The following is a 27,554-nucleotide window of genomic DNA, read 5'->3' as shown; positions in this document are numbered from 1 at the left end:
GAGTTAAGTCGAAATATTTAGAGTACGTACTAGATGATCTGCAAGCATATCCGCGAGACGGTAGTGCTTGTGATCTCGTGCAAGATCGGCAGGGGTGCGATGTCGTACGTTCCGCAGCGCGACTGCGGCTCCACCTCCAGGACATTCCACCAACTGCCAGCAAACTCGCTCAAGGCCAAACCGAGCAGCCCAATGCAGAAGTGTTGGGTATTCTTCGCCACCTACATATGTAAATTGACATTGAATACAAAGGACTAAAAAATTTTAAAAATAGTATTTAATCATTAACACGATGAAGATCTCCGTATTAGCGAACGAGAAATGTATCTATAGGTATGTACTTACTAGATACGTCTGCTTTAGGGTTGAACTGCTCATTAGATGCTAGCAAATTGAAGTGTGGTGGGATATTCTTCTGGAAGGCGTTTAACATCCAACTGTCCAGTTGCTCCTTGCTGGTTGTTTTGAAGCCGAGTGTCTACAATATTATCATATACGTTTAGGATATATTAATATCCTACTCTAAATTACACTACCTACATATGTACAGTAATTTTTTTTATATTAGTTATAACGCAAAACAGTTAAAAGAAAAAATGAACATAATTTAAATCATGTTTGAGTACCTTATACTTATTTCTAAGTACCAACCAATATGTATGGATTGGTTCCAATAATCATTTGTATATTTTTTTGTACTGTATCAAAGCTAAAATACAAACAACAGATTAAAAAATAGATTGTTGATATAATCCTTTTTCTACTTTAAATATAAAGATATTTATTATACATACTTGACACATAAACTCTAATGGGTGATCAGATGCTCTAAGCAACTGGTCCAGCTCACGAAGGCGGCTCTCGCATTTGATTTGTCTGCGCCCCAATGGTTGTCCATTCTTGCTCACTCGTACCCACACCAACATCGACACATCTAAGCACGCCTCTGTATGAAAACAATAGATATTTTTGATCATTTTCATTATTACGGATTAACTAAAAAATTCCTTCCTAATATAAGAATCATATTATTGTGGCGAATTCATCAAAAGTGAACCACGATGGTTTCAATGTAAACCGCATGGAAGCGGACCTGACACTGTACATTGGTAACAATAGTACTACTTGTCCTAAATACTAGAGCTCTCCTCCCCAAAGTCGTAAGTATTTAATTATCCCAAATAAGATTTAAAAATTTGTCCATTATCCACTTGTAGTATTAAAAGTTATTCGTGCATATATATTTGCTATTATTTTAGATTAGATTTAAATAAAAACAAGGTTAGGTATATTAATTAGTAACTAAACCGACTCCTTTTTATTTGATACTGTGAGTCAATCAATCAAATTAATATAATATTGCAATAACAATGAATCATTAGCCTTTTTCAATTGTTTTGTAGACTCATCAATAAAACAATCGAATTTACGTCAATGGAATATATATACGAGATATACACATATTCTAAATTTTGTATAGTCTGTGGTAATTTCTATTAATGTTTATTGCTGCATTTATTATGTTTAATGTTAATTGATTTATTTTTTGCGTTTTTACCTGGAATATCGAACTGCAGAGTGTAAGGGTTTCTCTTTTTGAAAGTAGTTATATTTATCACCTCTCCCTTCTTGTCCACCATTATCTTAATGCTGTCCTCTTCCCTAATGGGGTCGTTGAGAAGCGCTATCACTCGACTTTGGCCCTGGATACAAATTATGTGATAATTAGACAGTAATGAATTGTTTTGCTCGATGTTGTTTGTATTTTGTTTTCATAATCTAGATCTTTTAATTCAAAACTATATTGTTTATACATAATATAGTTGATATACGACAGACGACTTTTTAGAAACTCAACCTCGCTAAAAGAATAATTGTTATAATTAATAAAAATATTTAGGTATTGTTAAACATACAAAGTAAGTCTTATCTGATCTGAATCTTTATTTTATATTATAAAAAGTATTTTCAATAAGATTGCTTACTATTTTCACTTTCTTTGGAACTATAGAGAAGCTAGTTTTATCTGTGGCGATGTCCTTGCAGTCTTTGGTCCTCAATATGCCGACAGCGGCTGTCAGGAATGTATCTACAAATGTCGTGTCCTTCTCCCTCACACACATCATTTGCCACTGGTCGATGTTTGGGTATTCTATATGTAGGAAATATGCACACTTAAATGATGATATGGAAGGATGGAAATTTGAATAAAACAGAATTTTTTTAATTTTCTATTTGGCCATCTATATATATATATATAGAAACTAAGGGGACTAATCAATTAAAAATAAATTCTTAACTTCTTATTTTTAATATACATGGAAAATATCCAGATCAAGATAAACAATCCAACTCCAAATATTTGTGTCGTACGAAAATCGACTCCGAGACCGAAATAAGGCGACGTGCTAAAATGTTAAATCACTGATGTTGTTCAGACGAGTCATCAGTATACCCACCCGTCAGGCATGGTCACACTTCTTTATGGCATATCTTTCACATTTCGCCCATTTTATTTTGATTTACCTTACCTGCTTACGATGATCGTGGACTCAAATAAACATTTGCTTTTTTAGATGTGTTTAATGCAAAGAGGCACTTATTTATGTATTTAAAAACCTATATACATATATTTAAATAGGTGTCTTCCTCGCATCTATTTCGGTAAATATTTGCTAATATTATGAGAAGTATTATGTAGATATATTAACATAAATACATCTAATTAAAATTACCGTCACTGCTGTTGGCCAGAACATGATTTTTATCCACGCCCAGTAGCATTACTAAAAGCTTGTCAACTTTGAACATGTTCTCACAGTTGGTCTCAACTTTTAGGTCAGTCATCTTACTGGCGAGATTCGGACAAAGGATCATTATTTGCAGCTGTGCTTTTGATAACCTGTCTAGTTTATCTTGGGCATTTCCCGACATTAGCTCTTCCGCTGTTATTGGAGTTACTCTAAAGAAAGAAAAGAAAGTATGTTTTTTTTAATTATTGTTTTATTGTTTAATTAAATTTAATATGCTTACGCAAATTATACGACTGCTTTTTTATAGCGCTTATTAATAAATATTCATCAAATATGATGTGATTGTATAAAACATATTATCAAATCACATTATAAAAAAATGTTGAAAATAGATAGATACATATAGATAATTTTACCTGTAATGGTGTCTAGCTCTCTGTGACATTATTTTGTCGAAGCTAGCAACAAGGTAGTCGGACCATAGTGCACTCTCTGGGGAACCAGAACTCCACAATATTGCTATGTCTTCCATTTCTGTAACAACGTTAAGACATTTAATTACTTGCTTCATCTTCACTTTCATATAACTATAAACACATAGCGATGCCGTTGTAGAGGTCATTAAAATCAATTCTTCGTTTTCCCAGACTCACTAACAACGCATATACCTATTTAAATTCAGAAAGAAGAAATTATGAGAGCAGTTTTATTTTATAAAGAGAAAAAGTAATTTTTGAACCTTAATGACACCACACGTGCAAAGATGCAAGCAACAGCTAATATCCAATAGAATTAACGCAGCAGTAGTGTGTCATTAGAACATTTCGTTTCATTCTTATTTATTATCTACATATGTAAACAGTTTATAACTCAAATATATCATTATTTACATAGCATAAAACAATGTCGCTGTCGCTGTCTATCCGTCCGTATGTATGCTTAAATCTTGAAATCTGCAACGGATTTTGAATTGTTTTTTTTTTAATAGATAGAGTGATTGATTGTTGAGTGTTGATTGTCTCTAAAATGCCTGTCTTCCTGTCCTGCCTCCCTGTCTCTAAAATGTCTGCTACTAAACGTTGTAGATAACGTATCGTAATGAAAAATAAATGTACAAAGACATCGCTGTGCAAGCAGTTTTTACGTAGCTAATAATTTAGCAGACGACAATCAAATGATTGATGTATATTGGTTATTGTCTGACAACGCATTAAGTATACGTATCATTAAAAGGATGTGTTGTCAAAGGATAATCAAGGCATGAACGATGTCGTTCACTGGTATCGGATAAAGGTCATTGCTTGGATCGAAGTTCACTGGTCGAAGCGGCACGTTACATGTTACATGATCCAGATGCCATAAAATATTTTTAGATGCATCATACAACATACCTTTTCATATCTATGTCTTTGTAATCACAATTATTAATATCATAATATAAATCCAATCAAATGATGTGTATAACAGATGTTATTGAAATTAAAAAAATATACTTAACAAATTTAATTATTAGGTATATTATATTTTTAATGTTTTTAATTTTATAGGTTCTTTGTTGTATAATTAAGTTATGTACATATATCATACACTAATAAAGTAGTAGTATCAAATAAATATTTATACTAAGTTGATTTTTCATTCAACATTGTGGTTACAATATACAAGTAGATAACTAGATGCACAGTTCTAAAGAGCTACGTAACTTGCTATGAATGGGTTTATAATGTAATGTACCTTTGACGTATGAATCAATGTTTAAAATAAGTTATACCTAGTATAGCTATAATATATGACCATTTTATTTCTTATAACTAATAACTTGCCCATCTGTTACTAATAATATTTGCATATATTGGAATATATTGATTAAGACTTTCACAAAATAGATTTCTTTTATACTATATTTAATACTTAACCTTGTCATCTTCAGTAAAATATTTTAATATTAAATTTATGATTTTTCATGTATAATTTTGATACTAAAATAAATATATAGACATGTAAGTACTAGCTAAAAATATTATGTGTAAGTTTACTCTTGTCTCGAAATGCAATTTAGTTGGCCACTTGAAGTCAATTAACTTACGAGTAGCTTTCGCCACTGATTAATGGGTTTAGTGCACTTAAAATTAGATAAGAAACAGTTTGTTGAGAAAATTCAAAGGGATTCCATGCAAATGTATTCAAATGTAAGAAATACCGTCTACTTGTAAACCCTTTTATCCCTAAGAGCCATGTAACGTTGTCCTAAAAACACACTTCCATTATTCTTTCTCAGTGAGTACGTGAATGAAAACATACGTTGGTTGTTAAAATTTTTATTGCATCTAGCAAGCAACGGCTGCTTACAAAATATGCTATGCACCGCGCGCGCCGGAAACTCGTACGGATTTATACTTACCCACCTCTGCCGCCAAATGAAGACCCGACTAAATGTAATATCCATTTCCTAAATAGACAAACGTCTATCAGCGTCGCTCGGAATAACTATGGCCGATTAGATGCAGTCGAGCGCACGTCGGTACTCATATTTGTTCCATAAAAGAAGTCTGTGCAGTTATGATTTAAATTTTGACCGTTTATTAATTATGTATGACATATTTGTCCCCACAGTACAATTCAAGTACAGTTTAATGCTGTGTTATATTTCATTTAATTAATTATGTTCATATACCTAGCTAAAATATTTGAAAATGACCTCTACAATACATTAGTTCCTTATAAGGAACTAATGTATTGTAGAGATTCATGTTTATGTTATAACATATATTGTTTAATTGTAATAGGATTATGTTCAGATACTGAGAAATAGAACACCCCAGATTTAAACTTACCCTATAAATATTTCTATATTGACTATCTCTGCTAGTTTTTTTTTGACGAGCAAAATTTGTGTCGCGAATGGGATACAACACAGTGGTGAATATATGATTAGGTAGGTACTTTACAGATATCATGTTAGTATTTTTTTTATTATATGTATATAATAATGTATAATAATAGTCGGTTTAATTGAATACAATATGTTTGTATATGTATAAAGTGTATACTCTGCGAGTTGTAGACAGCAGGTATACTTTACAGAAGCTATTTATATTGCATCAAGTCGCGGTGAGCATTACCAAAAGCTTTTTAAGTGGAGTAGAGCAAAGGTAGCACTGCTACCATTTGGGACACAAGCTCAACGCTTCACTGCGTTCGGTTTTCAGTTCAATGGCCGATGCCAGCTTTGATGTATCGAGTGAAATATTGCAGTTTCCTCAGTGGTTGTTTACGCGGCAGGTATTATCTCTTTCTATATTAAAAGAGGTGAAAACGTAGTTTATATCTATAATAGATTCTCTTAGGAAAACTTTACTGATTTATTACATTACCTAACTAACCTGATTATATGATACATTAGCTTTTTACATACGGTAACAAATAAATAAATATTTTATGAAATGATGAATTTAATTTTAACACACATAATTCATAAAATTATTATACAATTTATTCAGTTATAAGTAATAACGCATTTTATAATATAAATTTACATACTAACGATTTATTTTTACAAATATTGGTAATATAATACAGTAATTACAACGTTAGTCTATTTAGAATACAGTAAGTTAAAAGTTTAATAAATGATAATTTATCTACCTTAATGGGAAAAAGGTTGAAGTTGTAAAGAAAACAGTTGCCAAAATATTCAGGATTGCTTGGACATAAAAAATAACATTACGATCTAGAATTTGAGATGCTGTATACAAAAATGTCGACAGCGCTCGGATACCGGCCGGCGGCACGTCATGTAAGTAATTACGATGAAAACTAGTTGATTCATTTTTACACATTATTTATTTATATTATTTTATTGGGATTGTTGCCTAATAAATTTACAAGAACAGTAAACTATTAAAAAAATAACCAGAACTATCAAATAATTTTCTAGATATATTGAGAGATCGTTATTACAAATCCCGCGAGATCTTGAACTTACGATCTCTGCTCGTTTGCTTTATCTGTGGTAATTAAACAATTGCACTTAAAGTATTGTTCTACTTCAAAAATACAGTGTACACCATAATTTTACCGCACCAATGTAAATATTTTTTTTTATGGTAGATTCTAATAAACATTTTCAACAGACTATGGCGTCGAGCATATTCAGTATGCACCGGTCACGATGATTCATAACTTAAAAATAAACATCCTTGTTTTATTCTTTTATCCACAGCACTAAATCATACGATCCGACATAAGTTCAACTTATTTAGTCTCATGCGGATGAATGAAAGTGATTATTAATGTAGGATTGATCCTGTATTCATTTCGGCGAATATGAATATAGCTATGTTTCACCGTTTAGATATGGTGTGATAGAGTGACTGTTATGAGGGTAAGTAAATTTATATTTTTACAAGCAACTAAATCCATTTTACCCGTGCTGCGAATTGAAAAAAGTAGTATATAACATTATAAATTCAATGTGGAAAAAATTGTTAAATGTATTGATTTAGTAAAATAATGAATTCTATGTAGGTATTTCGATATTCCGAATTAGAAATAAATTGAATAGAAAATAATCAGAATCTTCTAGAATACTTAAAAATATATAGACATATAAATTAGTAATTATTAAAGTCAATGTAAAAGTGTATAACGAAGTTAAGGGATTCGGTATGAATCATATAATAATACCTATACCTATTACTGAGTTTACATCAATTCCTTGCCAACGTGTTGGATACAAAACTTCTGGCAACACACTCACTGAACAACTGATGCACACGTGCAGGTGTTCAAATACCCAATTGAGTAGTTTTAATTTTTTTTTATGTCCATCCATACGGAATAATTCGAAGCTGCAACTCTAAATGTAGGTAGTATTTACCTATAGTATAACAGCGCCAGGTAAGTTGATCACTATCTAAATAGAACAGACAAACATGTTTCAGTGTCATATATAATTTATCTAACAATTTAAATAATACCATGTTAGAAATTAACCTTCGAGAGCAATCGCAAGTATTCAAAGATAACGTAGTCATATTTCCGCTGTCTTCGTCTGCATATGATAGCGGAAAGTTATACAATAGTAAGTTGAAAACAAAGTTATAACTCAACTGCATCTATAGATAACAAGACAATCGGTTGTCAAGTTGAACAATACTGTAAAATCATTGTACATATTCTATGAACGATGTTGCGGGTAACAGTTAGCTAGACAGCTTACCCGCAACGTCGTCTACTTTTTCTAAGAACAAAGATGTCCATTTTCGTTCTCGTGCTACAATCTCCAAGACAATTTTCATTAGGATCCGTGCAGTTATTTAGTCGTGAAAAGGTATCAAACAGACAGACATTTATAATAGTAGGTATCTGTTATGACACACAATACTTACTATAGTGTTTACGCATTAAACTTGTTTAAATAAGTTAATTGCCTTTTATTAAGAGCCACTTTCGTTATATGTAGCAGGGCGAATAATTAGAACTGTGTGACAGTGTTCTAAGTCAATGTGATACAGTTTAAATTCGTTAATTTTTATGTAATTGCATTGGTAATGAATATCATAAATTCATAACCCTCTTAATTGTAAGTAGTACTAGTTGTTACATACAAGAATTAGCACCACTGACATCACGTCATCGTATGATGCCCGTAGCAACATTCATACGATGCTATTCCGGAGACAACCATAGAAATTGCTTTATCTCTCACCCTACAATCGAAAAACATTTTACGAATCAGGGTGTTTGACGACTGGTGATAGGTAAAGTGGGAGGGTTCTGTAATTAATCATACATTTTAAATTATGTATAATTAATAATTAATCAGATAATTTTATTCAACGAATATATTCTGATATATTTTGGAGTACGTTGCACTGGAGGAAACGAAGTAAATCTGTCCTACCCTCTCTATGTCAGAAACTGGGTATGCTCATGTACTAGACACTAACAAAGCCAGCAAGTAAGTTTAATGACTCGGTTCATTGTTACGAAGGATGTAATAAACTTGTAATTGTGACAAGTAGGTACATGCTTTAACACAAACTCTATCCGCTTATGGGAGCAATCTTGTGCGGAGAACACAGAATACTAGGCGTTTGCATGGCGTTTACTCATTTATATTCCTACCACGAGTATATTACGGGAGTCACTTCGATGCATGTAAATTACGACATGTTTATTCAACTATACATGCCAGCCTGCATTGGTAATGTGCACGAAGAGCTAAATCTAACTGATTTCTCATTTTTTAAACTCCAACCACAGCTATAAAAACATAAAGCATAAAATGCTTTGAGTAGATTTATAAGGACGTCAGTGTAAAATTTGGTAATGAGGTACGGTGTCTTTTTGACATTGATTTTGGACGAGTCTGTACATACATCTTTAAACATACATATAAGTGTTATTTAGACTCCGCTTAGAAAAGGGCTTTGAAAAGTATATATAGTATCGTGTCTATCCTACGGTACATATATTTCTAACAAAATAATGAGAAAAATAATTTTGACACATTTTAAGTATTTGGTAAGAATGAATAATTGTGTACCTGAGTAAATACTAGGTAAGTTTTACTATGCGTGATAACGTATGTTATAATTAAATACCTTTAAGAGAGTGTAATCACATTTAGAAAAAAATCAAATATTTGTGAACCTTCAAAATTCTCGTAGGTGTTAAATAGAAGCATAAGTGCTATTTTCTAACTAAGTCCTATTTATAATAATTTCTTTTTCACATTATATGACGTTGCTACTAATACACGTTTTACTCAGTTAACATCTAATTGTTTTTTTTATATCTTATCCTATGGTGGCAAACAAGCATAGGGCCCATCTGATGGTAAATGGTTACCGTAGCCTATGGACGCAACATTCTTAATATGTACTCGTGTTTGTTGAAATCTGGTGTAGTTCAATAATAAATGCAAAATATCATAGTATCAATTATTACCATACATACATAGTACATAATATTATATCTACTGTTTCTTTGTAAGTACTAAAATTAAAATTTAATTCAACCTGAATTATTAATTCAATAATTCTGTAATATTTCAATGGTTATTCTAATATTAAAAAGAACTGAGATCAATTTAAATTAATAAAGAACATTATAATTCTACTTGAAATGGTAACGAGTAGAGCCATGGGCGTCACAGTATGTCCTTCTTGAATAAAGGCTAGTCCTTTGTATGTGTAAGTAACATTTAATAAAGTTGACGTATATAAGTTTCCGAAAAAGTTTTACTTTATTTTATAAATAAATGGAAAAATTTATCAAAATAAATTTATGTAACTCACTCATGTCAACCATTGTGTCGATCTCTTTATCCGCCATTTCAATTGTTATCTAGAAGGCTTTCGTTACATACGATATAGACTTAAATGTCCAACATTGCACTAAACTGTATAAAAGCACTAGAAATAACACTAAATAATACAGAAGTGTTGAGAACAGTCCTGCGGAGTATGTACTGTCGGTTTGAGACGCGCAGTGCACCGGCGCGAGCGCGACGCGCAGAACAGTTTGTGCTGGCGTCAGGCGGCGTATGCGCACGCACTTCGCATACTAAAAGCTCGTCGCGACAATAATCGCAACGCCATCCCTCAAGCCTAATCTCATCAAACGTCAAACAAATTTGGGCCCATGTGTAAATATTCCACTAGCGTTATCGCCGCCAAATAAGACGCTGTAAACATTAAACACGTTTCGATTGTATTCCGTGCGCGTTTTTTTAAGATACGCCTAATCGGCGAAACTTTATGGTTCCTGAAAGTTGATAAGCTTTCGAACATGATGCCCTGAACTTAGCGATAACATGTTTGATAGCGGTGTATTTTATTTATTATTGTGTTCAATCCAATTATTAATATATATTGTTGAATTGACCAATGTACTTTGTTTTTAGTAAGTCAGTCAGTGAGATATACACAACTATTTTTCAGGTTACGCACACCTAAATTTTACTCTCATGTAATGCAATGAAATCATAATAAATTAATAATAACCGCATGCAAACTACTCTTGGACTTTACACATTAAATCGAAGTGAGACTGCGCAATACTTCCCTAATTGGTATTATATTAATATACAAATATATAGATAATTTTAGTATGATACGGAGACGTCAAAAGTACCGCCCTCATCACGCATATTTCGGAACAATGCATCTCTGGTTATCAGTTATCTTGAAGGGTCAGAGTTGCATCGACAAAGAGCAATGCTCTCCTTTTATCTCTTCTATGTCTCGATTGAGTTGTTTATGGTCATACATCATTAAGTTCATTTCCATATATTTATTATTTCCCAATAATAGAATTAAGTACGCACAGCTTTCTTCAGATAACATTTTAGAAATAACTGTAATAGAGTTATGTATCTGTTGTGAGTAATAAATATTGTGAGATAAATAGTCGTAAATTTGTATAATGATGGAACTATATTCCAATATAGTAATCATTATACAAATTTACGGATATAGGTACAAAATTGATAACATTATTTTATTGCTTTATTTTAAACTATACAATATAAGAAAACATCTAAATAACTACTTGATTCTTGATTGAAAGAATTAGAATTAGTCTCTCTTGACTTTAGAAAATGTATCTTAATATATAATTGCATAGCAATTGTTATAGGATTTATAGACTAAAGAGATAATTTACTCGTAATAAAGCAGAACCTAAAGTTTGAAAGTGCATCAAACAAAAGTAGGTAAAAATTATTTATATTTTGCATGATGTTAATAATACCTACTCCATCTGGATTCACTCTGGTTAATATTTATGTGTTGTAATAGAGTACCACCTACTCTTAGGTCTATTTAAATAAGGACTAGCTTAAAAAAAGAGCAGGACAAATGATTTAATATTTACATGTTTTAAATAATAGTGTATATAAACTCTTACCTACCTTTAAAAGGAAAGTTCTTTGGTCTCCTGCGTTTTACTGTATCTTCATCTTTGGGAGCGAAACGGGGAGGCGGCATTTTGGGTACTTCACTTGGCACGGATGTGACTTCACCTCCACCTGCCCCGCCCGTTGCTAGGTACCCTCCAACTGAATGTCTTCTCCGTCCTTGCAGCGGGATTGTGTAGAACACTTCTTCGCGCTCTTGTGTGTAACCTTCTGGAGTCAACACCTTTGCACTTATCTTGCCTTTTCTGCATTAATATAATAGTTTAGTAAAAATATTTCTCAACAGCATACTTACATTAAATAAAAATGTTGAAGCAATATTATTTTGAGAAGGCTTCTTACTTTATTCGTGGAGCAGTAAACGTATGTCTCATATCACCAGGTGCACGGTCTCCGGGTCTCGGTTGCCCTTTAAGGAATGCTTCAGCTTGCTCTGGCTCTCTAGCTGATAGTGAACGAAGAAGAGCGCGGAATTCCTTCCGTCTTGGGCTCTCAGGTTCCCTACGCCGCGGAGAACCCAATGATCTAACTGTGTCAGGCCAAACGCGACTTGGTGCCGACCGAGAATATGTTTCCGACGACGCGCCATGTGATTCTGCGCTATCAGTGAGGTCTTTGTCTGGTAGCGCAAAATAAGATGGATTATCTGAAACAAACATTATATACCTGTTTAATACATGTATGTAGTACTAATCTACTTAAGTACGTTACTCTTTATTCCCATTGTTAATTTACATTCAATTGTTTTATAATTGCTAGCATTAGTATACCATAAATATCAATTAAAATTATCTTTGTTCTTCTCTTATTAGGTTAGGCAGTAATCTAGATTAAGATATAGGGTCATTTACCAATAATCATAGTGGTACAAGAACAACAACGGCGTCCCACGATGGCTACCGCTCGTCGACTGTGCCTTGCGGGAATTATTCAATAACGCCAATGAAATAACGGCTCTCCATTACATTAGGTCCAGTACGGTCAGAGTGGAGCGAGCAACCTACTTTTGGAAGCCGGAAAATGCGAATTGAAAGCAATCGTCGCCCATAATCCACCCTGCCTAGACCACGCCGAGATAACGAATTTAAGTAAATACGTACCTTCTGTAAGGTAGGTATGAACTTAAGTTTTTAGATCCTGCTGTAGAAAATTCAAACAAACCATGCGCATAATCAATGCGCACAATTCCACGATTTATGTCTATTACATGTTAAGTGAAAATTCTAAAGTGATAGAACGGGAATTGTAATAATGGATTTAGGTAGAGCAAATTATAATCTATTCGTTTTGTATTTTTTGTCCAACCCGCATATGCGAAGCATATTAAATTCCACAATTTTCTACAGAAGAAGGGAGGCATAAAGGGACTTGTGGGAACATGTGGTCGAACATAAAAACAAGATGACACAAACAATACTACAATGATAATTCTACTTATTATCTGTAGCTAATGGTTGACTATTATCTGATATTATTTGTTGGATAATGGTGACATATATGACAATAATTGATAGCTATAATATCTACGCATGTGTCTATCATAAATTCTTATGGTAGTACTAATGAGCAGGTTTCTTTCTAATTTATGCAAAACACATATCCAGGAATTATTTTTGATCTACGTATAATATAAATAAATAATTATATACCTATATATATTTTACAATTATTACATTATATTGTAAAAAAATATACCTATATAAATTATTTTTAATAAAGTATAGGAGGGATGTTATATAAAAATGCTTCTTTTCCATCTAACATATAAAACATTTATATAATTTAGGAATTATTATATAAATATAAAACTAATTGTCTTAGTTAAAAATACATTATTCGACACTATTTCCATAAATTGTTGGACTACGTAATTAAGGAAGCAAGTCAACATCTGCCAACACACTGAGATAAATGTATAGCATCCGTTGTCTGATGAATCAATCACAGTTCTCGGAAATAATGTTAAAGATTCTCTATTACTTTTCTGAATAATTGTAGTCCGATCTTACGATTGAAATCTTTGGTAGAAATGACTAATTCAGACGCTCTTCCGTTCATATTAATCAATTTAAAAATTTTGATACTATGTTTAAAATTTGGAATTATAAATATAACAAAAATGTAATTAGTGCTGAAAATGCGTCTATATTATTATGTAATGTCAATAAATGCAATGAAAACTAACAATTTTAATCAATTCTTTTAATAAGTGTCATAATTAATCGAAAATCGTAATAATTATAATTGTTTAATTTATTTAAAGTAAAACATAAATATTTGAATTCATGAAATTGTATAGTGAATGCTTACAATTACCAAATTATGAATATACATAAATTTATAAACAAATATAAGATTTAGTAGACATATACGTAATACCTGAATAAGTAATAAAGATATATATATATATATATATACAACTTATAAATACAATGCAACCATTATTTGAACTCTATATGCAAGAAACGTACCTTATCTGCCGATGTTGTTAGGCCTGTATGTTATAAGTAGTAACTACTACTATACACTAGCTACTTAATATAGTCCCTGTAACCGTCTTACTTAACCTTATAGGTATAGGTAGTACCTACTCTATATATATAATATCTACTTACTATGACAACTATTTATTTATCTATAGATTTTGTAATACGTATACATTTTTATTACTAAAGTAGAAATACAAAATAGATATTATAGAATTACTGGATTAAAATTATAAACATCTAAGTATATTATTAAAGAAAAATGTAAAACAGCTAAAATACGAGCACAAAGACCAAAGAAAATTAACAAAGTTTCTAAAGATCCTCGGGCGAACTTTAGGGCGGCGGGCGGCCGAACTAACTTTGATAATAATGAGTAAGTTGAAAAGTGTATTGAAGACTCACTTGTAGCTCGCAGGCAATAGTCGTATTGGGGTCCCATGGTAACGAAGAGATCACCATAAACACGTCAAACACGACACATCCCGTCGAATGCGCGGCGGGCTCTGCGCTTGCGCTGCGTTCTATCTCATAGCGCGTTCGGAGCTCACGCAGGTGGATTGAGGCAAGCGTTGCTTAACTAACACGTGTGGAGCTTTCACAAGGAAGCTAAGCTTTCTTAGCACGCGCTAGCAGGAAGCGTCCCAAACCATGCGCACTCGCCCGCCAGAAATGTACGCTCACGAACAGGGGAGTCTGCGCCTGCTGGCTGCGCCCTCATTTAATATCCGAGTGTAGTACATCCGCTCCGGTAGCACACGTTAGGCGTTATGTTTGTAAATAAACCCCGTACATTGTTGATGTTTACTGACGCTCCGTCATTTTCGTTGCTGGCACTGTTTTACGCTTTGGGCGAAGGTAAACGAACACGTTAGGCGTGAAAATTATTGATTACAAATATTAGACGAATATAAAAATATTATTATCACCTACCGACAGTTAAAAATAGGATTCAGATTTCTTATTCGTATCTCACAGTTATTCGACTCGAGTGGCATCCCATTTAGGCAGAGTACACAAAGATTTAAATGATTGTTTAAAGTGTTTCAAAATACAAATTCAGGATAATTGAAAATTGATTAATAATGGAAACAAAATATTTACATTTTAAGAAAATATAAATCTACATTCCAAAGAAAGTGAACAATTTATGATATATTTTTATTATCAATAACTTAAGCAGATTGACAAAGTATGTTTTATTAAAAACTAACTGATCTCCCGACTTTATGCGATGTGGTAGGAATTCTTTTTGTTTTGTTTGTAAATCGATTAGAATAAAATAAACATTGAATCTTACCACAATAAATTAGTGAAATCCATACACAATTTCGTTTTCACTTGCAGTTTTTGATGTTAGCGTGCAAAAACGAATAGAAAAAGTCCCCCAATAATTGTTTTTCTAACCCAACTTTTATGTACTGTCTGTACAGATAGCGATCAGTTATATTTTTATTATATGTAAATATTGACAGATTATGTTGATTTTGGAAATGCAAAGAAGCTAAATAAAGAAGTCAACTTAAGTCTCAAGAAGTGTCGGTTAACTGTTGGTTTGCAGTCGTGCATGACAACGTATAACATTTTCAATCTCAACTTCTCGTCTCATTCGAAAAGGGAACATTTCGTTTCGGAATGTATTCTTAAATCAAACGCTTTGCTCTGGCTGGAAACTTGATCGTAACAGGTATAACGGAACAAGGAGTATAATGAATTATTTTTTATTAACCAAGAAGTGTGGTAACTTTATTATCTACCCTTATTAAAACATTAAATTATCAACTGAAAATAAATGTGTGGACAGGGTAGTAAGGTGTAATTTTATAATTGTTTATTACAACCTTCTGCCATCATAAAATGTTATAACAATTATTTTACCTGTTTTAAAATCGCAGTTGACGTCACAAACTAAACATAAAAATATATCGAGTGACATAAAATCGACCTCTCTGTCTGGAAATAAAAAAATATACCAGATGTTGAACGGCCTGTGTTTACTTGCATCTGCTGTAAAACAAAGCTTACTTTTGTACCACCACGGCTATAATCTTGACTATGGAATAACAAAGGGTATTGTGTATATCATAATATAGATACATATATAATCGTATATATTTGTATATAATTAACTATTTTTTCGTGACTGTTGTATTATTTTAACGGGATATTTTCCATGATAATATAATTTACGAGCTCCCAATATTTCTAATTATAAGTATACTTTTGTACCTAGATTTAAATGTCAAATTGTATCAATTCTCTTAGATTGTTTTTACTATAATTAATAATACTATACTATAATATTTATAGTAATTACATTTTCTTTATTTTTCCAATATTTGTAGTACATAAGACACGATAAACAAATGCCTTCTCTACCAGAAATCCGAGAAAGCGATAATTACTTAGGTTATAATACATAACCCATGTATAAAAGCAGATCTATCATAATCGCATCGTAAGTCTAAGCGGGGGAAGTCTGAGGCTTCAATATCGACGCGTGGAGATATATAGATTATTATTATTTAAAAGCGGTCATTGAAATAATCTTTTGTAAGCTCATAGTAATCTGCGGGTAATCTAAACTGCATGTTAATTAAAACGCACATGCAGGTCAAAACCCGTGAATTCAAAGTATTCTTGGAATGTGTTTGAGTTATTTTTGGCGGCAAATGCGTGCCGTTACTGTCTGTATTAAGTCTTCATTAGTCACTGTACTGTACAAAACGTCCACAATTGTGGACGTTTTTAATACGACATTATCAATTTACTATCCGATCAATCGAGCCAATCTGTTGGGTCCTGACAAATTGATAAAGAGTTTACTTGCACCGATGAAATTTTGGTTGTGAGTGAGGCCGACATATTGCTCTTATTTTGAGTTGGCCTACCTCAATTAAGAAGATTGACCCAACAAATTAGCGCACGATCGTGATCTAATACTTCCGTTGGATAGTATTGCCACTAAACTAGTTATGAGAGGTGATAGAAATTAAAATAAGCCCAAATTTCAAAAGAAAAAATGACTTAAAGTTATTTAAAAAGCACGTCGTCATTGATTATAGCGTTGCATAAGTTTAAACGAAGTTCGGTAGCATCGGTCAATCTATAGATGTACGGGTCCGTGAGCGCTCTGTGAGTGCTCTCGTTGAAAAATTTTATGTTGAACAAAGTGGTAACCTATGATATATTGTACACCAGATGTGTTAAAGTTCGATTAATACTAATGTATACCTATATTTTTACTATTCCAATGCTGTTGGCTGCAGCTGGCCTTCGAAACTTTACTGCACGAAAAGGGGTGGGGATACAGAGGGCACTGTAAACATGCGAAATTACTTATTGAGCATCTCTAGACCGACTTCTGCCTCAAAGATACTATTTCAGTATGAGGGAATGCTAGGAGTCCGAACCTACTTTACAATTAGATACAGGGATTTTTGATAATTGCTGACGAACTCATTAAAACACCAAATTATTGGAATGAAAATACTTCATTGTATATTTTTGATATGATAAGTAAAATACAATTTGTGGTGCAGAATAACGTACCTGCAGAAAATAGATCTCTCTTACACAACTCTCGATTTAAAACCAATACCAAGAAGGGTTTATACCTATAATTTTATTTTGGTTTCCCATATGACAACAACAGATATCATCTTATGACCAGAAATCTTTGGTTAGTGGGACGTTTAATGGTTTGTTATTTAATTATTTATTGATTTGTCGTTATGCGTATATTTTGTATCCATTGGTTCCTTAATCTACACAAGTAATATATTGTATTATATTATTATGTGTAGATAATAGTAACAAAATTTTGACAGAATCGAATTTCGATGAAGCCGAAATTAATTTAATTATATAACATTTAGTTAATGTTATATGCCTTTTAATACTATTATTGTGCACGAAACATTTTTTTAGACTTATATCTTTTTTTAAATATACGTTTTAAATACCTTTATCCTTTGTTCGATTATTGTCACTTTTTATATATGTCGTTTACCATCAGTGACCTTAGTTTTTCTTTGTATTAAAATTATTAATATACACTATACAGATCTTAAGAAATCTTAGTCGTTAGAAATTGTTGGAAGTGTATTTCACAGTAATTTTATTTATTAGTTTGAAAAAGACTAATGTTTTCTTTTTACAATAAAAAAGAATTACTACTATTTGAGATCTTGACGATTCAATTATAATTCAATCGAGTTTAAAAACAAGACTCCTGGGATGCTTACTTAGTCATGTTTGTAACTTTGTAATGCATAGCAGTAATATCACATAGTTTTATAGGTCGGCATACGACCATTGTACTTACATCTACTGCACCGACGGATTACAATTGGCTATTTCCTTTGGTGTCGAACCAATTTGCTGTGGAGATACCTACGTAGCTACGAAAATAAAGCTAGTAAGTACTTGTTGTTAAATGAGGGTAATCACACGATGTCGGTCTGTTTTCAACCGACTTTAAAATAAGAGACTAAATTCTGGTGTATAGCTAGAATCTCAAAATTTTGTTATCCTCTAACTTAAAACCGCATAATAAAGTGTAGATTAAAAAGTCCATTTAGGTACTGATATTACGCTTCTGTCTCCTGAACTGAGTTGTTTTATAATATAAAATAATGTACATAAACATATTTGAGACAAGAATTTCGGTATTATAGCGGCTTATCCTGGCATTATTAGGTACTGTAATAAAACTCTCAAAGTATAAAAAACTTTAAGACATAAAATACTTATTATGTACCTACATATATTATAGAAATTAGATAAGCGTTATTTACATATGTGTGTATAATTATGTTTGCATTACTAATATCTACTACTACTACTAGTATTACCTTAGCTAATTACAAAAAGAATCATTAATAAATGATTCCTTTTGTAATTAATAAGGTGTTTGTCATAAGAATTTGGTACGAGTGAGGTATTTTTTTGTGACTAAAATTATGAATCAACTACTGAATGTTCTAATACAAGAATATCCCGAAATTGGGAATACAAGCTACCTATTTCTAATTTAAACATACTAAAGGAAGATGTTTGTAGGTTATAGTAATTCTAAATTAGCTCTGCACTATCTCGGGGTTTGAGTACAGTACTGACATTAAACAGATTTCATGGTCTGCTTAATTCCATGTCCAAAGTTCATCGGCCAATCTGTTCGGATTAATGAATTCCAGACGCACAGACGTATTATGAAGCAGATCATCAGATCACGACCTACAAATTAGAACGTATTACGCACTTTTATATTTACCTAATCAATACAAATATTTTAAAGAGGAAACATTATGTGAGTTTATACAGACTACTTATTTTGAAAATAATTTTAGTGTTACATTGCACATTTATCGACAAAATTATATGCTATATAATATTACGATACTACCAATAGGAGATGCAATAAAAAAGCGATAATGTAACGCAAGTTATGTTGTGGGTAAACAAGTTATATGAGTACGCCGCGCCATAGGTAATATCAAATAGAAATTGTGTTTGCCTCAAATTGTAAGATATGTTACAGTATGTTAAAAATATTGGTAATAATTATATTGATAAATACATTTGCAGTGAAACTAGGCCTGTTTTTATTTATTTTGTAAGGGAAAACAGCCACGCACTACCTTTACTATTATGAGAGTAAGATTTTCTTAGAATGTGGTATAAAAAAATGTTCACTACAAATTTCCTTTCAGCTCTTTAGTCGTTAATACTAAAGAATAAAAAAGAGACTTAAAGAGTAATAAATAGACAAACACTACCATTTTTAATATTAGTATGAATTTAGTTCGCGTACAATTTAATTACAATTATTTTTAAATAATAATAACCAGGAACAATTAATATTTCAAGTCGTACAAGTACTCGAGCTAAGCACTACTTGTGTTATATGTACTAAACAAATGATAGTCTAGAAATATATATATTTTTTGTATATATTATTTTCTATGTACCTACAATAGAAAATAAATAGACCAATACAAATAATCATAGATATTCATACAAAGGGTTGTACCGTGCTGGGAATAGAACTCGCGGTCATCGGAACTTAGCCGGTATGCTAAAGGGGTTTAGCCCTTCAGGCTTCCTAGGCCGTCAGGAGGAAAGTAGGTGAGTTTATAATAATAATGTTTACTTCTTTATTCGGAAGAGACAAACTGGTAGCTATTTTTATATAACCTAAAAGCCCGGTGAATTGGCTTTTTATCTTATGTATTGTCACTTGGAAATTTCATTATGAAGGCTTTTCTCTTCTATTGCTGAGCATTACAGAATAAATATATCACATTTTATTTTATTATTTCCATCAACGTAAAAAGAACAATCTGTTATATACCTAGACATTTTTTGTAAGAATCGGAGCCTAGCAATGGTTTACCACCATATTAGGACCAACAAATGGTAGAGTTTGAATCTGGGCGTCACCAAAACTCTTTGAGCATCAATTTATGTATCTAATATAATTATTTAAGCACAGATATCAATATCAATTTAATTCAAGAGATAGGAGCCTGCCACCAAGATATCCTGCCCAGCGAAATTTGGGCATATCATCTATGGCGTACATCACGTCATCGACAGTTGACGATGCCTCTAACTGTACTTTCCATAGCATTATGTCGTATGGTATTTTGTTATGGGGCAAAGCAGCTAATATAAATACAATATTTACTTTACAAAAGAGGGCCATTCGCTCCATTTATGGTATGGGTTCCAGGAGTCATTGCGAGAGTGTTTTAAGGAATCAAATATCCTCACCGTTGGTTATCAATACATTTATGAAAATATCATCTATGCCAGAAGGAATATAGTTAGTTAAGTTTAGTTGAGTTAGTAATTGCACTAACAAAAGGTTACGTAACAATAACAAAATAATTTTTCCTAAATGTCGTTTGGCTAAAGTTAGTAATTCGTTTTATGGCAAATTGCGTAAGGTTTTACAATAAAATACCAGAGTCTGTTATAAATCTGCCAGAAAAAAGATTTAAATGTCAAATAAAACAGTTCCTTTGCAAAAAAGCTTACTATAAAATTAAAGAATTCGTTAACGATAATAATATTTTTATAGAAAAACTTTAAATCTATAGCACTGACAATATTATCTGATTACATTAATAATGAGTGCGTAGCGACTTCTATGTTGATTATATGCATGCCTCTTACTTGTTATACTGTAATTATTTATATAAAAAAAACATCTATCATCGAAGCCGCGGGAACAGTGCTAGTGCTTTATAAAATGGGTGAACCAACCTGACTTCATGATTATCACAGTATTTCCCACTTGTACCCCGTATATCGTTAGCGCGGGCTGGTGAACCATTCCATTATCATCCACAAAAATGTGCTTTTAACTACTCCATCAGGAAGAGTCGATGATGGTAAATGATTGTATTATAATAGTTACTTTCAGATAGATATGTGGATTACTGATATTATATTCTATTAACATCAACTATTGGTACATATAGAGAGTAGGTAGGTACCTACTACATCTACGGGAGCATTTATTAATTCCGACTGCAGTGAACCGGAACATCCAATTTTCGCCACATGCAGACAGTTATATGAAATGAACGGATGCGGCGTCGTGTCTACGTAAAATTAATGTTGTAAACTGAACCGCATCTACTAAAATATAGAACTGCTGTCAAGGGTCATAATAATATATTACAGAATTATATTACGACACACGATTTCCTGTTTCTATGATCAATTAAAAAAATATTATATCACAATTTACAAGAACCTGCATTGTATAACATATAGAAATGATGTCGTCTGCATACTTTTCGTCTACATACATACATTCAATCATTCGTTGAGTGATGAAATTTTGACTATTTTAAAAACTTATTAGTTATATATAGTTTAAAAACTTATTAGTTGTATATAGTATATTGTTTAGCTTGTAGTTAGTTTAAAGATGTTTTCATGTCATTTATTCAAATACTTAGCACAGTTATTATTGGTGATAATTTACTAACAATCAAATCTAAACTGTTTGTCTGCCCTGGGGAGCGGATTACATATTGTTTTGGTTATAATGATATACACTTGTGAGTTATCTTATAAAGTTAGGTCACTTTATAAGAGAGTTACTTTCATTATCTTTTTCATTTTTATTTTTTCTTTAAATACATATACTAAACTCGTGACAAGGCGAAAACTGTTTAAAGAAACAGTTTGAAAGTTGAGAAAACATGTCTCCCAATTTTATGAATTAATTCATTAAAGAAACAAAACATTGTTAGATGTTACAGTTTAGATAAATACAGATGCTTTATATATTTATATGCATATATTAAAATATTCTTGATGAACGTATACGTTTGAGCAAACGTGTCAAGTATATTTTAATTTATTACAAGGAATTATTTGTTACAAGAGCTTGTAACAAATAGAATAGAATAGAAAATCATTTATTCAAATAAACTTATTTTAAGCACCTATTATATAGATCATCAGCCATGGCCTACATAATACCTAATAAATATTGTAAGCCCAAGTTTTAATAATAATGATTGATTAAGAAAAGTGCGCATAGTAACAGAAATAACGAAGTATCTATTAATTGCTGCCTTGTTTGAATGGAACGCGCTAACGTACCGTACTGGGAGGCATTTGGCGCGGCTAACTGTTTACTCGGTACAATGTCGTACATAATCGGAATCAATCGCAATCAGAATTAGTAGGCCAAGTTTACTGATAGCTATTAGTCACCTATTTATCACACAAGGCTAACTATTATATCTTTTCTACGATTAATATATTCAATATTAAACGTAGAAAAGATCTCTTTTTAACGACAAGGCTTCTCATTGTTACTTTCATGTCTTGTACGTTGATATATGATTAACTTTTGTACATAATTGTTTGTGTGAGAAACAATAAAAAGAGTTTGTATTGGAATACATATTTTTTAATTTACTAGGAATTCTGAATTGTATTAACTATATTTTATATCATGTACCCGTATGTGTTCTACGAAGTTTCGTAGCACGTATGACCTAGTTAAATAAATTTAAAGCATCTTGCTCTACATTTATTCAGGTACCTAATGAAATTATTTATATTGTGACTAAATTAGCACGACGTGTTCCAAGGGAAACTGGCGATGTTATACCTGACTCAGAGTAGGAGTCAACCAGGAATACCTACATCTTCTACCGTGACTTAACCAGGTGATATTACTTTTCAAAACTGAGCTGTTTCACTATAATTACATACCTACTAATTTCGTTATCAGATTTAATTAAATAAATATTATAAATTACATACTCAATAAGAATAACAATTATTTGAAAATAGGGTCTATACAGGAGTATAGAATGTGACGTGAATGTGCTTTATACTATTTGGTCTTTGTAGTATTTATTTTTGGCTTCACCCATTAGACATTCTGGATATCGTAGAATAGTTACGTGTTATGATGAGATATAAATAGCGTCACCGCAATACTATGGCACTAGTTTATGAAAGTTCGTTGTTATGTTATTTATAACAGGATATTATTGGGTAGTTATTCCGTGATATTTACTCGGAACAATAATTATAATAAGACTTTAGCAAGACTATTTTCATGTCCAGTAAATTTTATTTGTACATTCTATTTTATTTATTTTACTGTAGATGTTTTACTAAGAAAAATAAAATATAGCAACTACTACTCATTAACAGCCTCAGTGGTCTAGCGGATTAGCATACGGCCTTACTCCCGAATGTCGGTTTCGGGTTCGATTCCTCGCACAGTTCAAACATTTGTATTCATGGGTATGATTGTTGGTATTGCTGTACAGTACACTCCTTGTGTTAAGGATTTGTAATATTGACACAAGCTCTGCTTAGCTCGATACTATATGTCACTTTGTGAATTTTCCTGAGTTGGTGTAACTGTAGGCCTGATACTGAACTGAGGCCAATAGAGATCATTGCCAACACGTGAATGCATGAAATGCGTCATGAAGGTAGCTAAATGAATTTTAGATGTTAGTGCATAAGAATAAAGTACCTACTTGACACTCGGATCATTCTGTCTAGCCCTGATATCCTGTAGTCTCTGGATTGAAGGTAGATAGTGTATGGCTATTATTCTAATACAATTGATAATACTGTCAATATATCATTGTATGATATTAATAATAATCAGAATTAATTCTGATTATTTTTAACCTACTGTAAAATGGTTTTCATATTGACCTGACCACATTTTCGTAATAGGTATGCTACGCCTCGTATTTCTCTTTGCGAGATTATCAATCATACAATATATACGTTTACAAAATATAAATTATAAACCAAAACTTGTCTCCCATTAATAAAACTCTTGGTTTTTTTTCTGAGGTACTGAACATTATCAACAAATGTGTCAATATCAGAAAACAAACAAACAATAAGCAGACATGTTTTAGTACTTTCTAATGCTTGATTTCATCCTTAAAATTGTATATATAATAAAATACGTATATTAAATAGGTAATTTAAAAGACAATCACAAACGTAATATGTTCATTTAACGCTAGCTATACTACAGTAGGTAGCTACATTTACAAAAAGGCAATTATAAATGAATCTCAACAAAAAATTAAAGGTTGACAAACTTTCGGCGAAGACACGGATCGAATAGGAAATGTGGGAACGCTGTATAGGCTCGCAGTATTGTTGTTAAGCATTCATATGGCACCCGCTTACCCATTGCCGGGACATCCGCTGTTACTTCCGCTGCCAAAGATGGAGGATCTTCGAGCGACTAGTTCGTTGACAGTATTATCGACCTCCCCGGTGCCAAAACATAGCGACTCTATTTGTTTTTTGCTATTAAAATGTACGGTAATCATACACTGTGTCTGAATGGTAGAACGATCGAATACACGGCCGGAGAGGCCGGTGAGTCGCGTAAACTTACGTTTAGCGCGTCTTCAGAGCTATTTTTGATGCAAAAGCGCGTAGGGACGCCAATGTCTAGAGCATGCCTGGAATATGCAATGTCGTCAGCCTTCGTGTTCGCGGTGATCGAAACGATTTCCCACTTCTTATCTGACATTGTGTTCTCATAGGCATTTGTTACAGAATGACTACATGTAACAAATAAACTGAGTTTATATACCTATGTACGTCCTCTGTTTTGTCATGATTATACGCAGCCATAATTACTTGCAGGCTAGTTTTTATTAGCGGCTTTGTTCACATGATCGAGACAATATTTAAGTATTTTTCCAAATACTGCACGTTTGCAAAAATGTTTGACAATTGGTTGAAACGTTTAGCCGTTTACAGCCAAGAAAAAAAAAATAAAGAAACTCTCATGCATGTAATATGTAAATATTAATAAGTAGGTACACCTATAAGTAAGTACAACAACAAATTCAGAAAATATAAATGCTATTGATAAATTACTATAAATTGTATAAATATGATAGAATTATAGACGTTTCTAGATTTCAATTGGTTGTTAGTTATTATCTATAAGAAAATACTTAGTAGGTACTAGCGGCCTAATTAGTATCCGCGCTTTCCTTTTATACATGTCCTCATGATTATCTTATCTTCTCGTCAATTCAAAATTAATTAAGTTAAGCCATCCTATGATCTAGTGATTTAGCACGTCGGCTTTCTTCCGATGGTGGCGGGTTCCATTTCTCACACAATTCAAGCATTTATATTCATGAGTATGATTGTTTTTCATCGACTCGATATTTTCTATGTATATTTTTACCGTCTGCGCTAATGTTTATGCTGGCGGGGATGGAGGATTGGATGGGGACGGGGATTCACCAATGGAGGACGATAAAATAAGCCTGAAGTCAAGTTACTATACTTAGCCCATCTTGGCAAATAGCAATTTATCACGATGTTTTCCAGAGAGAAGCAAGTGGAGGTCAACCGGACGTAGTACATTGCTAGCAATAGGATTATTTGTCCATCTTGCTAACAATCCCCTTCCTTCTATGTACCCACTTATATTAGAAATGCATTTACAAAAAAAATTGTCACACGGTACAAACATTTGTATTTATGAGTATGATTGTTTATATCAGTCTAGCTGTTATGTATATGTATATATTATGTCTGTATTTACAAAAAAATTTATCTAAGTATTTATGTCAGTTGTTTAGCACCTACAACCACAAGCTCTGCTTAGTTTGGGAATAGATGGCGTTGTGTAAATTGTCCAAGATTAATATTATTATAATTAAACAGACGATGATGACGATGGGTGAATTTTAAATTTTACTTACAATTCGTTTGCGTATGTGTGACGCCCTCGGTTTACGTCCGATGGTTGCGGGTTCGATTCCTCGCACGGCACAAACATTTGTATTCATGAGTATGTATGTATGATTATTCGTATCGGTCTGGGTGTTTTCTATGTATAATATGTATTTTTATTTACGAAAAAAATATCTAAGCATTTGTATCAGTTATCTAGTGCCCATAACACAAGCTTTAACTAGCTTAATTTGAGTATAGATGGCGCTGTGGGAATTGTCCTGAGATTATTATTATTATTACTCATATAAGAACTTCCCTATCTCATAGCTACTACCTACCTATCTAATAACTAAAGAATGCGTATTCAGTAATTAACAAATTATGTTTAGTCGTTGACTTGTATGCGATAATAGTAACTAATTTTTACACCAAAATGTGTATACAACGATGACGTTATTCGTAATAGTACAAACGTCGCGTCATCATTATGAGACCATTTGTCTTACCCTATTTTAAGTTTAATTACTTATACTTTAAGTTTAATTCCCGCTAATCAAATAATCAGCAAGTAATTTTACGATTAGGTTTTACCCCACTGTTCTTTTCGTTGTGTCACAGAATTAAAATTCAGTATTATGACATTGAAACAAAAAGAAAAAGAGGTAGACCACAGAAACGCTGGGAGGATGAAGTCAAGCTGACAGCAGGTCCCTACTGGAGAAGAGCAGCCCAAAATAGAGTACACTGGAAGGAATTAGAGGAGGCCTTTGCCATAAGGCACTCTGTACTGCGGGATATAATATAGAAAATGAAATAAATAATTAAACATAAAAAAAAAATTAAACTACTTAACTAATAATAATAGTAAAAAAATATATATAATAATAATAAATTTATAGTATAATATAATAATATGAATGAACAGGAATGTAGAAAAAAAAAGTATAATAGTACAGAAATAAAGGGTTCTTTATCTTTATCTTTATTATGACATTACTCTTTTTATTTTATTTCTCCGCCGTATGTTACCGCCGTATAATGGCAAAGGTACTTGAAGGCGTTGACGACTTAATCCTAGCTTATATATTGCATTTCGGTAAAAAATAGGGTAGGGTAGAGGGGGATAGACTTGTTAGACTATATTGCTAGAAATTTGGC

At 32.3% G+C, this 27,554-nt stretch overlaps 1 protein-coding gene across 4 annotated transcripts in view; it reads right to left on the bottom strand.

Moving 5' to 3' along the window:
• The window catches only part of LOC131842082 (phosphoinositide 3-kinase adapter protein 1), a 28,119-nt gene extending 3,049 nt beyond the window's left edge, over positions 1-25,070 (bottom strand). The window contains exons 1-10 of one of the 4 annotated variants that reach the window (XM_059190571.1): positions 24,876-25,070; positions 12,022-12,325; positions 11,674-11,924; positions 3,170-3,287; positions 2,736-2,962; positions 1,986-2,152; positions 1,559-1,703; positions 795-946; positions 346-478; positions 31-221 (exon numbers count right to left, since the gene is read on the bottom strand). In XM_059190571.1, coding sequence (XP_059046554.1) covers positions 31-221; positions 346-478; positions 795-946; positions 1,559-1,703; positions 1,986-2,152; positions 2,736-2,962; positions 3,170-3,287; positions 11,674-11,924; positions 12,022-12,325; positions 24,876-24,879 — 1,692 coding nt within the window. In that variant the 5' untranslated portion in view covers positions 24,880-25,070. Of the gene's footprint in view, positions 1-30; positions 222-345; positions 479-794; positions 947-1,558; positions 1,704-1,985; positions 2,153-2,735; positions 2,963-3,169; positions 3,288-10,057; positions 10,325-11,673; positions 11,925-12,021; positions 12,326-12,530; positions 12,583-14,570; positions 14,823-24,875 lie in introns of those variants that run through there. The other 3 variants (XM_059190569.1, XM_059190570.1, XM_059190572.1) reach the window with 3 other exon arrangements.
• Positions 25,071-27,554: the final 2,484 nt, after the last annotated feature.

Source organism: Achroia grisella, unplaced genomic scaffold (assembly GCF_030625045.1).
Source record: "Achroia grisella isolate CSIRO2021 unplaced genomic scaffold, CSIRO_AGI_Agris_v1 utg204, whole genome shotgun sequence".
Taxonomy (NCBI): domain Eukaryota; kingdom Metazoa; phylum Arthropoda; class Insecta; order Lepidoptera; family Pyralidae; genus Achroia; species Achroia grisella.
This window is presented reverse-complemented; position numbering and strand designations above follow the sequence as displayed.